At 34.9% G+C, this 12,238-nt stretch overlaps 1 protein-coding gene across 1 annotated transcript; it reads right to left on the bottom strand.

The window, feature by feature from the left end:
- Positions 1–368: 368 nt before the first annotated feature.
- Positions 369–7,335, bottom strand: LOC125846750 (uncharacterized). Its single transcript, XM_049526334.1, has 12 exons — positions 6,651–7,335; positions 6,013–6,098; positions 5,733–5,812; positions 5,398–5,453; positions 4,876–4,924; positions 4,356–4,502; positions 3,726–3,821; positions 3,502–3,615; positions 3,172–3,296; positions 2,430–2,662; positions 1,066–1,875; positions 369–968 (listed from the first exon to the last, which is right to left on the bottom strand). The coding sequence occupies exons 1-12, from the start codon at positions 7,229–7,231 to the stop codon at positions 919–921; spliced, it is 2,427 nt and encodes an 808-aa protein (XP_049382291.1). The 5' UTR covers positions 7,232–7,335; the 3' UTR covers positions 369–918.
- Positions 7,336–12,238: the final 4,903 nt, after the last annotated feature.

The raw sequence follows: 12,238 nt of genomic DNA, 5'->3' as shown, positions 1-12,238 counted from the left end.
TAACTGGCAAGGCTAATGATGCTTTGTGACTGTCAGATGAAGTGAGTGAGAGGAGTGTATTGCAGTATTTGTAAACTAAATATGATTGATGAAGCACAGGCACTTCTGAAGTGTTTGAAAAATCATTAGAGAATTATGTTGTTCCCGATGTTGCACTGAACACAACTATGATTCGGGGTTGTATCTGCGGTAGCCAGGGTGAATGATAAAATTCTGCAGAATTATTTTCTCCCAAAGGTGTCAGCTTTGAGGTAATGGCTTTCAAATGTAAAATTCCATGCCTTCAGAAGAAAACAACCTCTCACTCTTTATCAGATGTTTTGGATTCAAATATTGAGAATAGAGAAACGGTAGTTGTTTCCCTTTTATGCATTGAAAATCTTGATTAATCGGTTGCCGAACACGGGTTATACAAAAATAAAATCGACTTGTATCATGCTACACAAAATCACTTATGAGCTTTTTGGAGCTGGCACAAAGCATTGCATTACAAGCACATCTTCTCATTATCTCTATCCTTTCCAGGTCAATCTCTATATACAATTCAAATCAGGAAAGTGTCAGGTTCTTGTTACTCAACAGAAGGAACACGAGCAAGCGTGGGAGAAGGGGATCATAATCCAGCTCTTGTACCTTCCCGTTTTCTACTTCTTTTCTTCTCTTCAAACAACAAATCTTTCATGGAATTATGCCGCCTACAATTCAAAATTGGTGTTTCAGCCAAGCATAAAACATCACAGATGTGGACCCCTCTGCTGTTCTTGCTGTTCTCCCTCAGACATCCCTGTCACGGATTTTTGCAAGATGAGATCTCAAACCAAGCTGTAAATGCTAGTTAGTTACATGATCCATCCGGAGGCTGTAAGTCGAGCTACCCCATCCCATAGTTATGTGTCAAACAATCAAAATCTTAACCATTCAATAACCAAGACGATCATTCAGTGAGGTGCGTCCGTCACCTGATTGCCCTGGTAAAAGTTTCACAAAGACGAGCAAAATTGTCAAAAAACTTGAACATCCATTAGTAAGCAACTAAGCTAGGTATGAACCAAATGAGTGGCATACCTTCAGGAGGAACCCAAGAATCGTAGTCCTTCTCACTCTTCAGAAATGATGGCCTGTCTGGACCAAGAACCTTCTTCTGCTTTTTTTTCTTTTCCTTCCTGGTTTGACTTTCATGTGATACATCGCATCCGCTGGATTCCACTTCATCATCAGTACTATGGTATCTTTGAGAATGTTTCAACAGCAGAGCTACCGCATCTTCTGCTTGTATATCAGCTCCAGAGGATTCTTGAGAATCTTTGAGTTCAGTAACATCAGACTTATCAACTTGCTTGCGCTTCCTTATTATTAGTCCAGGAGCTGCACTTTCAATTCCAGAGTCGGCAGTCAACTGTGTAGCATCTGGTTTTACCAAAACTTTATTCCTGTCCTTGTAGTCGACAAATTGATCATTTTCTTGAAGTTCTGTCTGTCGTTCAATAACTTTCTCTTGTTTTTTCTTTTCATCTACAGCACCAAGCCATTGGGGCTTACTAGCAATGTACACAACATTTTTACCACCAGCTGCATCAGCCACAATCTCCTTCTTTGTTTCTTGACTGGATGAAGAGTTCGCATCAATAGTACCCTGTTTCTCCATTAAGACCTTAGGTTCTGCTCTATCTTTTTTGTTCTGCTCGGGTGGAGACTGCTGATGGGCAGCAGTTGCAACAGTTTTGGTCATATTGGTCTTTGGTTCTTGTACTTTCAGCTCCCTCTTTTTAGCAGCCTCACCAGTGGGATCAGCAATCTTAAGCAAGTAAAGTACCCTGTCCAACTCCGTTTGGAGAGTAGAGAGTTCCTTGTGAAGCTTTTCCTCCTTTTCCAGAGCTGGCATCAGAACAAAAAAGTAAAAGCCTCAACAAGACGCACATGCTAAATTCTGTCAAAAATCTATCTCAACAAAGGAGTTTGAATATAATTCATGGGATACCCATTCTTCCACCGTCAGAAATGATCCCTTGCTTAATTGAATGCTCATACACATAAATATGTAAGTGTTACTGGTGTGGAAGGATTCAGCTACACCTTTCAGCAGATATGCATGTTGTTAACTGAACAAAACTACCCAATGCATTTCTCTTAGATAAATGCACAATCATACTTATAAACTGACAGCCTTATTTGTATGTATGCTCAAAAAAATAAAAAACTTAATAATATAATAGTACCAATCATTAGGTATGCTCCCATTATGAACAGAAGAGACAGTGAGAGACCAGCGCATGATAAGATGCCACAAGATATTCCACAAGCTTTGTCAGATTTAACCGAAATCTCAAATATATAATATCATAAAAAGAAACCCAAACGTTACCTCCAACGAGATAAGGCATTAACATTCAAGACAATTTTGGAGTTTATTTGCTAAAATAATCACGCACCTAGCTGAGATGAAAGCCCAGACATGTAAGCATCTAGTTCATCTCCAGCTTCAACTGCACTTTCCTGACCAGTACCATCCTTTTCATCAAGAAATAATTTTCTCTTGTCTTCCATTTCCATGACAATGGCATCCTTCTTATCAAGAAGAGAATCAGCTGTCTCAATTGATTGATTTTCGCCAGCTTTGTTCTTTGAAGGCTTCTGTGTGCGATCATAGAATTCATCCTCCTCACTGTGCGGTAAGAAATTCAAGTTCACCTTGTCAATGCGCTAGCTCAACTCACTAATGACAATCCCAAGTATAATACTACAGCCAACCTTATTTAGATCATTTCAAGTAACACATACGGCATAAAGCATCTACCACACAATGAAATTTGTTGAAATTATTGAAGATCTACAAGTTATGTACTAACCACATGTTGTCAATGGGCTAGCTCCACTCACTAAATCAAAATCACGACAATCCCAAGTGTGCGTTTGGCCAAAAAATTGTGTTTTCAGGAATGTGAAAAAACACCAAAAAACTACTTTCACTCTAACTTACTCACAAAAATTCAAAAACAACTTCAATTTGTACTCATGGCCAAACACAACTTTTTTCAAATACTCACAATTTTCATGGCCAAACGCCAATCTAACCTTTCCTAAGATCATTTCAAGAATTATGTACTGCATAAAGCATCAACCAAACAATGAAGCTTGTTGAAATAATTGAAGATCTGCAAATTACATACTAACCTTGAAAACTCTTCTTCTTCAGGCTCCTTTTTCTTTCCATTGGATGTCCTTCCAGTGCGTGCCCCAAGACTTTCCCGTATACTCTCATTTAAAGTCTCTTCCAAGTTTTCAAGCTCTTCCACTATCTGATAAATTTTCAGCAGATAAATTAAAGGAAGTGGCCAGGCTACCCTAAGAAATTGCTAAAACATTCTGTGTACTGGAGTATTATTAGACCTTACAAGAAAGGAGTTAAATGAACATGTGATATTCAACACCAAATAGAACAAAAGAATATCTTCTTTGAGTATTAAGGAAACAAAGAGAAAACGCTGAAGGAGAGCTATTAACCTGTGACATCCTCTGTTCATTACGAGCAATTTGAGTTTGCTGTCCCTGTGTCAATCCACCTTGAGAAATATCCTTGGCCCGAATAGCATCTATCTCTTTTTTCATATGAGCAATCTAAAATCAAAAGGGGTACAATAAGAAACGCATACATTTGCAAAGGGGTACCTTTCCTCAAGAGATCCTTCGGGTTAACAGTAACATAGAGAAATTAAGTAAACAGCTACCTTTTCAAGTCTTTTCACAACTTTTTCACGTGTTTTTTCCTGCTTCTCTGTAAGTTGTCCCTTGTAAGTTTGCCAAGTTATTTCGTCAACTTCATCCTAGCATCAAAATCAATTCGGATAGCACTCTATCAGGATTTCATCACATGCTACAAGAATTTAAAATATTGAATGAATAATAGCAGGAAAGAATGACTGCAGTGTGCAAGGGATCAATGCTCGGATAAAAAGTTTAAATCGTCTATAGCAGGTGAAAGCAACCAAAGCAGACAGTTACTTGCACAACCCGTGACTCTTTAATTCCCTGGACAGTATCACTTATTATGGAGTCCACTACATTGTCAAAGGTGTTGCTGAATATTTTAAATACATAAACAATTTCTTTCCAGAAAAAATAACTGTGGGTTGGGGATTGGGCTCTGCACGTCTGCAGAGATCTAAGTTGTCTAACAGCCTACAGAGAGGGAACATTCGGAAAAAACAGAGAAAAATTAACACTAAAAACCTTGCCAGTGAGAAATTAATTGATATGTGTAGGTGAACATATCCTAGAGTAACTCTAATAATTGTTATCCAAAAAGAAATGTTACATTCACCAAATACCCTAAAGGAAAATGAGACACAAAAACTGACCTCGTTTTCCTCAATAGCATCATCACGCATTCCCCATGAGATCCCATCTGCACGAGATGCTTCCAGTTTTGCACGGAGAAGTGATGCTTCCATGTCATGCATCTCTTCCCGGATCTTTGCTTGTCTTACCCTCTTCAGGTCAGCTTCCTACAACATAAAAACAAAGTAATGCATTTGAAACTAGTTAACTCTAATAAAAGTGTTCTGTTTGGTAAAATTTTGCCCTTCAATTTGTTGAATGCGTGCCATCTGTTCTGGTAATCAGCTCCAAAAGGGATTTAAAGAAAAATGCTATATTGCATTGGCAAGACAAGCAAAAATAACTGTATAAAATGTTCTAAGGAAATAAAAGGAACTCTGTCTTTTTAATTTTTAAATAAGAACAATTATCCGATCAAGGCTTGTACCCATAGAACATCTGGTGTGACATAGATAATGAATAAATAGGAGTTAATATCATTCCAATTGTCATTACAAAAGTACTAGTATTTTTGGAATTGCAATAGCACAACTGTCATACCGGTGGCATCAGGTCAGTTGGTCCTTCTAATATGTATAATCGTGATGATCTGTAGAAAGTGAAGAACATTAGAAAAATGCCAAAACATTATAACACCACTAGTAAGAAAACTTGTTTATTCCTTCCGAGCATGATCATTTTTAATCCAGTGTATGATTGCGCCTGCAACATAACCTTTGTACTTCTAGGACACACTTCTTCTGAAAATGTTGCATCCTAAAGGCCCAACATTCATCGTATTATTACTTTGTTGGTCTTAATTCTTAAAATCTTCTCATCTAACTTGCCTTCTCATTCTGAATGATGAAATTTTATATTTAAAAAAAAGATAAAATGAAAGAGCTCACAGTGGAACTACGAGATCATAATATCAGAATGAGGCAACCATCAATTATGAATGTAGCATATCCTAGAATCTCAATTATACATGATTTTTACTACAATCCTATCAGATAGATAACATAACAACATAGAGTGCCATTTTTCTTTTCCGGAGAGTCAAAGCTGGAGTTAATAACTTACTGTCCAAATCGAAGGACATCACCAACATGGAGATCCACAAAAACTCTCTTCTTCACCTAATAGTTTGCAAATGGGCAAGCCATTAGTATATATGTTCTTTACTGATTTGAAAAATGAAATCACACCATAATAATAATCTTGACAGTAACATGCAAGTGCTAAAAGAAAAATAATGGGGTAGCTATCAATTATGGGCAGAGGATAGAGCAGACAAGTATAAAAAGGCATGATGCATAAGCTGAAGGCATGCAATTGATTATTTGAACCTCCTCATCTGTTATATAGTCTGAGTTAACTGGAGTAACGGATAGGTATAAAATGATGTGTTAAAGTACCTCTTTTTTATTAACAAATGTCCCGTGTGTACTACCAAGGTCATAAACATAAGCATTGCCGTTTCCCTTGAACTGCAAAACTGCAAAGAGATGGTGGTTACATAATCAATGCCAATCAAAAATCTTTTTTAAAAAACTGAACAAATACTTGCATATGAATTGTGTTAATTACACCAAGAATATCCATATAGCACACCACCACAACGATATAAGGAAATAAAAGGCTGGTAGAGCAAAGTTAGTCCCATATATACCACTTGTAGAAGTAAAGAAGCATTACCAGCATGAAAGCGAGAGATGGTCGGGTGTTCAAGGACAAAATCACAAAGATCAACACGCCCAAACATGTACGCCCCCTTCTTGTGCCTGGATAACAGTAAAAGGTGATAAGATTCCATTAAATAAAGTAAAATCCCAGCAACTGATACAAAAAATGAAGCCTTGCAGAGTCTCAGAGACAATGCAAATGGGCCGTCCTCCCTATATGAGAGGCATGAACAGTAAGAGAGATACAGAAACCCGTACAGAATGTGATAACTAGAAAAATTAAACTTGTACAAGTTCATTTGTAGGTAACTACAAAATAAGATAGCACTTGATAAGAAACCTCAGTAACCCTTACACGTAGCTTCTAGCAATATGATAGACAATTTCAAACCAATAAACTAAACACTAGGCAATTGCACCAAAAATATAAATACTACTCAAAAAAAAAACTTAATGTGATAATCAAGGACAATGGTTATTTTGTTTTAGTCAAAATATTCCTAGAACTTCTAACTGGAGGACACAATAAAATTTCTGCCTTATCAATTCATTTGATTGTGTACCAAAAGTGGTACTTAAAAGCCAGCACAACAGAAGAATAAGCTTATGAGGAACTAAACATCAATTGCATTGAAGTTTGCAGACACATACACATCAAATTTATCAATGATGGATCCATCTTTAAGCACTTCAAGATAAAACTGATGACACGGACGCCCACTCCATGTTGGAATCGTGTACGGAACCGAAGCAGCCGATCGCTGTTCTTGCTTCTTGTCTTCATTGGTGTCTTTACTTTGGGACACGGAGCTCGAGCTGGAGTCATCTTGAGAATTGGCACTTTCATCAGGTTCAGCACCGGTTTTAGAAATAACCGGTTTTAATTGGGACTTCTCTTGATCGAGTGTCGATGAATCTGAGTCCGCCTTGCTTAGAAATTTTGGAGGTGGGGGTTTCATTAAGCTCAAGCTGAAATCTTCTTGAGCATTGGCACTTTCAGTAGGTTCTGCACCGCTTTGAGAAATAACCGGTTGTGATTGGGAATTCTCTTGATCGAATTGTTTCGATGTATCCGAGTCCGACTTGCTTAGAAATTTTGGAGGTGGGGGTTTCATTGAAGTCCGAGTAGAGTTTGAGGTCGTAACTTCGTCTGAGTTTGAAGGATGAGGTTCCTGGGTCACAACCCCGGTTTTAGGGTTCCGGTGCGGCGGCGGGTTCATGTCAGTCGTCATTCTACGACGGGAGAGTGAACTGAGTGGCAAGGAGGAAGGTGGAGGAAAATCGAAGATGGGAGGAAACAGCAAGAAAGAAGGAGGGGGAGAAATTGGACCCAAATCTTGAAGCCCTCCGGATACGGGTCTAAAGCATCCAAAACGGATTTATACCCATTTTTACGTGGCACTCCCTTCAGAAGGGTTTATTTTATTAAGGTTAAAAGGACAGATTTACCCCCAAACTTTAATAAATAGTACGTCTATACCCTTCGTTATACTTTGCATTCAAATAAACCCCTGCCGTCCAATTATAGGTACATACATGCCCCTCTCACTAATGGACCCCTCACTTTTTACACGTGTCTTAATCCCAATGAACTATCCGTTTGACCTTTTTTTAAATCCATAAATCAACTATTCGCCCCATAACCCAATATCCACCCAATTTCCTCTAAGATATATCCTAATTAAAAGACCTAAATCTAAAGGTCCCATTCCTATCACACAAAATAATACACAAAAAAAAAAAATTAAAAAAAACACCTATTGTTGTCTTCTTCAACTCAGCCTGCAGAGCTTCATTTCTTAGCTCCAATGGATCTGTAACACTTAAACTAAATTTTCTCCTCTCTTCCTTACTGTTACATGGAGTTCTCTTCATCTCTGTTGCTGAATTTCCCGATCATACAATGATGCAACTATCAACGACGTTGCGTTCAGCTCACTCAAGTTCCATCTTCTTCATCAAATTCATCACTTCTTCTTCTTCCTCCATTAACCAACACCTCTTCTTCGTCCTTTCGAACCCAAATTGGTGAAAACACCCTTCTCTCAACACCCTTATTCCTTCTTTATCCCCTTCTCATTTCTCTTATTTCCTTTTGCAAAATCCAAATCTCAACCCCCACATTGTAATCTCCTTTTTCGATAATTTATCTACCCGAAATACCCTTTTATTTAAACCCAATCCTCAATCTTACGCACCCCTTTTATGCATTTTGATTTCCAATAACCTCTTTCGGATTGCTGAAAGAACCCAACTTTCCATGATTAAATCTTGTGAAACTCATGATGATGTTGTTTTCGTGATGGGTTTTGTTCGGGAGATGAGGTACAGGTTTAAAGTTGATGTTTGGGGTTATAACAAGTTGCTGATGTGCTTATTGAGGTTTATTATAATTGATGATATGAAATGTGTATATGATGAGATGTTGAGTGATATGACTAAGCCTAATATTGGGTGATAGGAACGGGACCTTTAGATTTGGGTCTTTTAATTAGGATATATCTTAGAGCAAATTGGGTTATGGGGCGGATAGTTGGTTTATGGGTTTAAAAAAAAGGTCAAACGGGTAGTTCATTAGAATTAAAACACGTGTAAAAAATGAGGGGTCCGTTAGTGAGAGGGGCATGTGTGTACCTATAATTAGAAGGCAGGGGCTTATGTGGACGCAAAGTATAACGAAGGGTATAGGCGTACCATTTATTAAAGTTCGGGGATAAATCCGTCCTTTTTCCCTTTTATTAAATTAACTAGTAAAATTATAATTTAATATCATAGAATTTATAAAATAATACTTAAAAGTTAAAACTTATTTGTCATTAAAACTAAAACACTATATTATCTTACATACAAGATTACGTAGTAACGAACATTATTAATGTAAAGCAAAAATGAAAATTATAACATTTTATCATTTATCCTTAATAACATAAGCATAAATTCATGACTGTAAAAATTCATATAATGATCTGTAACATAAGCAATGATGTCATTGAACCAATCAACAGGAGCAAAGTACACGAATATTTAATTGTGCAGAAGAAGAAGAAGAAGAAGTTGAGAATTTTTGTTGTTTTAAAATGAAAAGAAATCTCTCTATTTATAGACAATAAAGGGTAGTGTGAACAAATGTTTATTGTGCCTTATCAGAAAAGTAACAACTATTTGAAAAAGTTGCAACCCTTTAGAAATGTCACAACCTTTCACACTCACCCATGGTTCACACCCACCCAGCAGTGGTGGACCACGGACCCCTTCACGGGCCATAGACCACCACACGAGCCGTGGGAAGGCTCGTGGAGGCGAGGGCAGAACCACCCAGGCTCAGGCATCAGACCACGGAACCCTCTACGGGTTGTGGTCATGATGACGGGCCGTGGGAGGGTCTGTCGTCCTACAGCCAACAAACTCCAGCCCAAGTGAAGGACTACGGTGGTCTTCATAGTCGAATGTGTTTTACTGCCGGTTACAGATCCGTTTTACATTCCATTTCATTCTATTGTTACAGATCTTGGTATTTTTTTACAGTCATTAATTTATGCTTATGTTATTAATTATTGTTTTTGAGTACGTGCTTTAAACTTTGTTGTTTATGTTTCTGCAAAGTTATTGTTATGTATTTGTTAGTACAAATTAAATAACACACGTTAATTGAGTATTCATGAAGTTTTCTCTACTGAAATTATTGAAGGTACCGTAAAAAAATTCCTTAAAAATCTATATAACTATCTCTTGAAGACAAAATTCAAATTTGGTATGTTATTGTAAGGACATCAGGACCTTAAAAACTTTATCGTACTTTGATGTGCAAAGTGAACCAGTAAAAGAAGACAAGAATTAATAAACTTTTAACATGACTTCAAGTAGGGGTGGGCATAAATACCGAAAAAACGAACCGAATCAAACTAATTCGGTTCTTCGGTTTTTCGGTTCGGTGTCGGTGTTTCGGTTCTTCGATTCGGTGTTCGTGTAAGGGTCTCAAAACTTCGATGCACCGAAGAACCGAACTTTTATTTTTAAAAAATGATTTTTTAATTTTTTTTTAATATATATATATGGGCATTCCCTTAACTAAAAATTAAAAATTCAACTAACAATTAAATTATTCATGAACAAATCAATGTAACAACAAACATACAATTCAATAGTTAACTTCAAATATTAATTTCCAAGAGAAACTCAAACATATTTCTACCAATGTACATTATGTAAAGGAACCCGTCTTCGTACTTGTTTTTCTCAAGAAATAGTTGGAGGCACAATGTTCTTGATAAAGACAAATATAGTCTTTTAGTTAGCACAATAAATGTTCCACGGTGATACACATCATTCCTTAACATAGTTTTAAATTTCTAAGTATCTTATACTTTATCCTTATTTTATTTTTCATTCACACCAAAAAACCGATTCAAAAACACCGAATCAAATCGAACCGAACTAAATTAGTTTGGTTTAATATACAGTGCACACTTTTCTAAAACCAAAAATCAAAGAAACGAACTGAAGTTTGATAAAACCGAACCGAACGCCCACCCCTAGCTTCAAGGATATTGTGCTGAATGACCTATAAAGGAATATGACTAGACTGAAGCCTCTTTTAATCCCAAAAACATAGATAATTACATAATAAATTAATTCCTCATATTCAATATGAAGTATGAATAAATTCTCAAGTTTACTGCAAGTTGTAAATATCTTTTTTGAAGTAATAGACGTGCTTATCAACACTACGATTGGAATAGAAATGCAGTTTCAAATTGAACTTCATCACTCTGGTATGATGATTTTTAAAAAGCACCAAACAAACTAAATAGTTTTGTGTAATATTTTTCTCTTTCAATTAATAAGTTGAATTGTTGTTTAATATGATCAATTCTTCCTTTAATTTTTCATTTTAATAATTTCTTATGATACATATTTAAATTATGAATTTTAAAATAATATATGTAAAGCAAAAGGTATGACTGAACTTTCTACACGTTAAAATTAGAATATTTGTTAACTTTTTTCAACTTTTTAAAATTTATTTATTTCTTCACCAACGATTATTTATTTATTAGAAAATTTAATATCTCAAGTTGATGTTTCTTTGATTCCTCAAAAATACAACACTTCCTGGAAGCAAAAAGATAAATTATAAAATTATTAATGTTCGTTACTATGTAATCTTGTATGTAAGATAATATAGTGTTTTAATTTTAATGACAGATAGATTTTAAGGGTCTATTTGGAAATCCACCTGGTAATCGGAATTGGTGTAATTACTAGGGTAGTAATTACCAGCCTAGTAATTACACTGATCTGTTTGATTGCCACAGTGTAATTACACATGTTCTGTTTGGATCCACAATTGCAATCATAAAATTCTATTAAATTTTAAGAATAAAAATTAATTATTTAAAATTTATACTAGACAACTAAGAAACTTTATAAATGACATTAAATTAAATATTTAAGATATATATTCTTTTTTGAAAATATATTAATTAATAAACATATATTCTTTAACCTATATTATGAAAAAATAATTGATTTATATTTTTTCAAATTAATATATTTCAATTGACTTAATCGTAAAAACTAAAAGTATGAAGTTTCTACTACAAACATCGTAAAATGCATGTTTGATAAAAAGATTAATATATAAATAAAATGTCATAAATTATTAAATGTTTGACAAAAAGATAATCTATCCAGTTTAATTAAAAAAATAACGTACAATGTGAATTCAATATTACTAAAACTAATGAAACAAAAAATATAACATAAGTTATCAATTCAAAACAAAAAAATTAACATGATACTCTTATAGCAAATTTCAACATAGCATGCATAAATATGATTTTTTTTCTTAAAAAAGAAAACGTTAGTCTATAACATTACTTAACAATAAATTTTATTTTGATTTAAAAATTAGAATACTAATAAAATTATACTAATGAGAAAATAAGCATGGGATAAAGAAATATATAATACGAAAAATTGCATAGAATCACGTAAAGTAAGGTTGAGAACAAGAAGAAAATGAAATATAATAATATAAAATAAAAAATAAACTTTTATTTTTTTTTAGAATAATAAAAATAAAAAAAGAACTTAAAATAATAGAAGTAAAAAAAATAAAAACAAAAAAAAATAAAAATAGAAATTAAAAAGTAATCAACTGGTAATTACACCATGTAATTATCAGCAATTCACCGTCTTTGCCTGTGAATTGTAGAGTGTAATTACTCCCTGTCAAT

This window comes from Solanum stenotomum, chromosome 12 (genome assembly GCF_019186545.1).
Source record: "Solanum stenotomum isolate F172 chromosome 12, ASM1918654v1, whole genome shotgun sequence".
NCBI lineage: Eukaryota > Viridiplantae > Streptophyta > Magnoliopsida > Solanales > Solanaceae > Solanum > Solanum stenotomum.
Note: the sequence above shows the minus strand (reverse complement) of the source record. Positions and strands in the feature narration are given on the sequence as shown.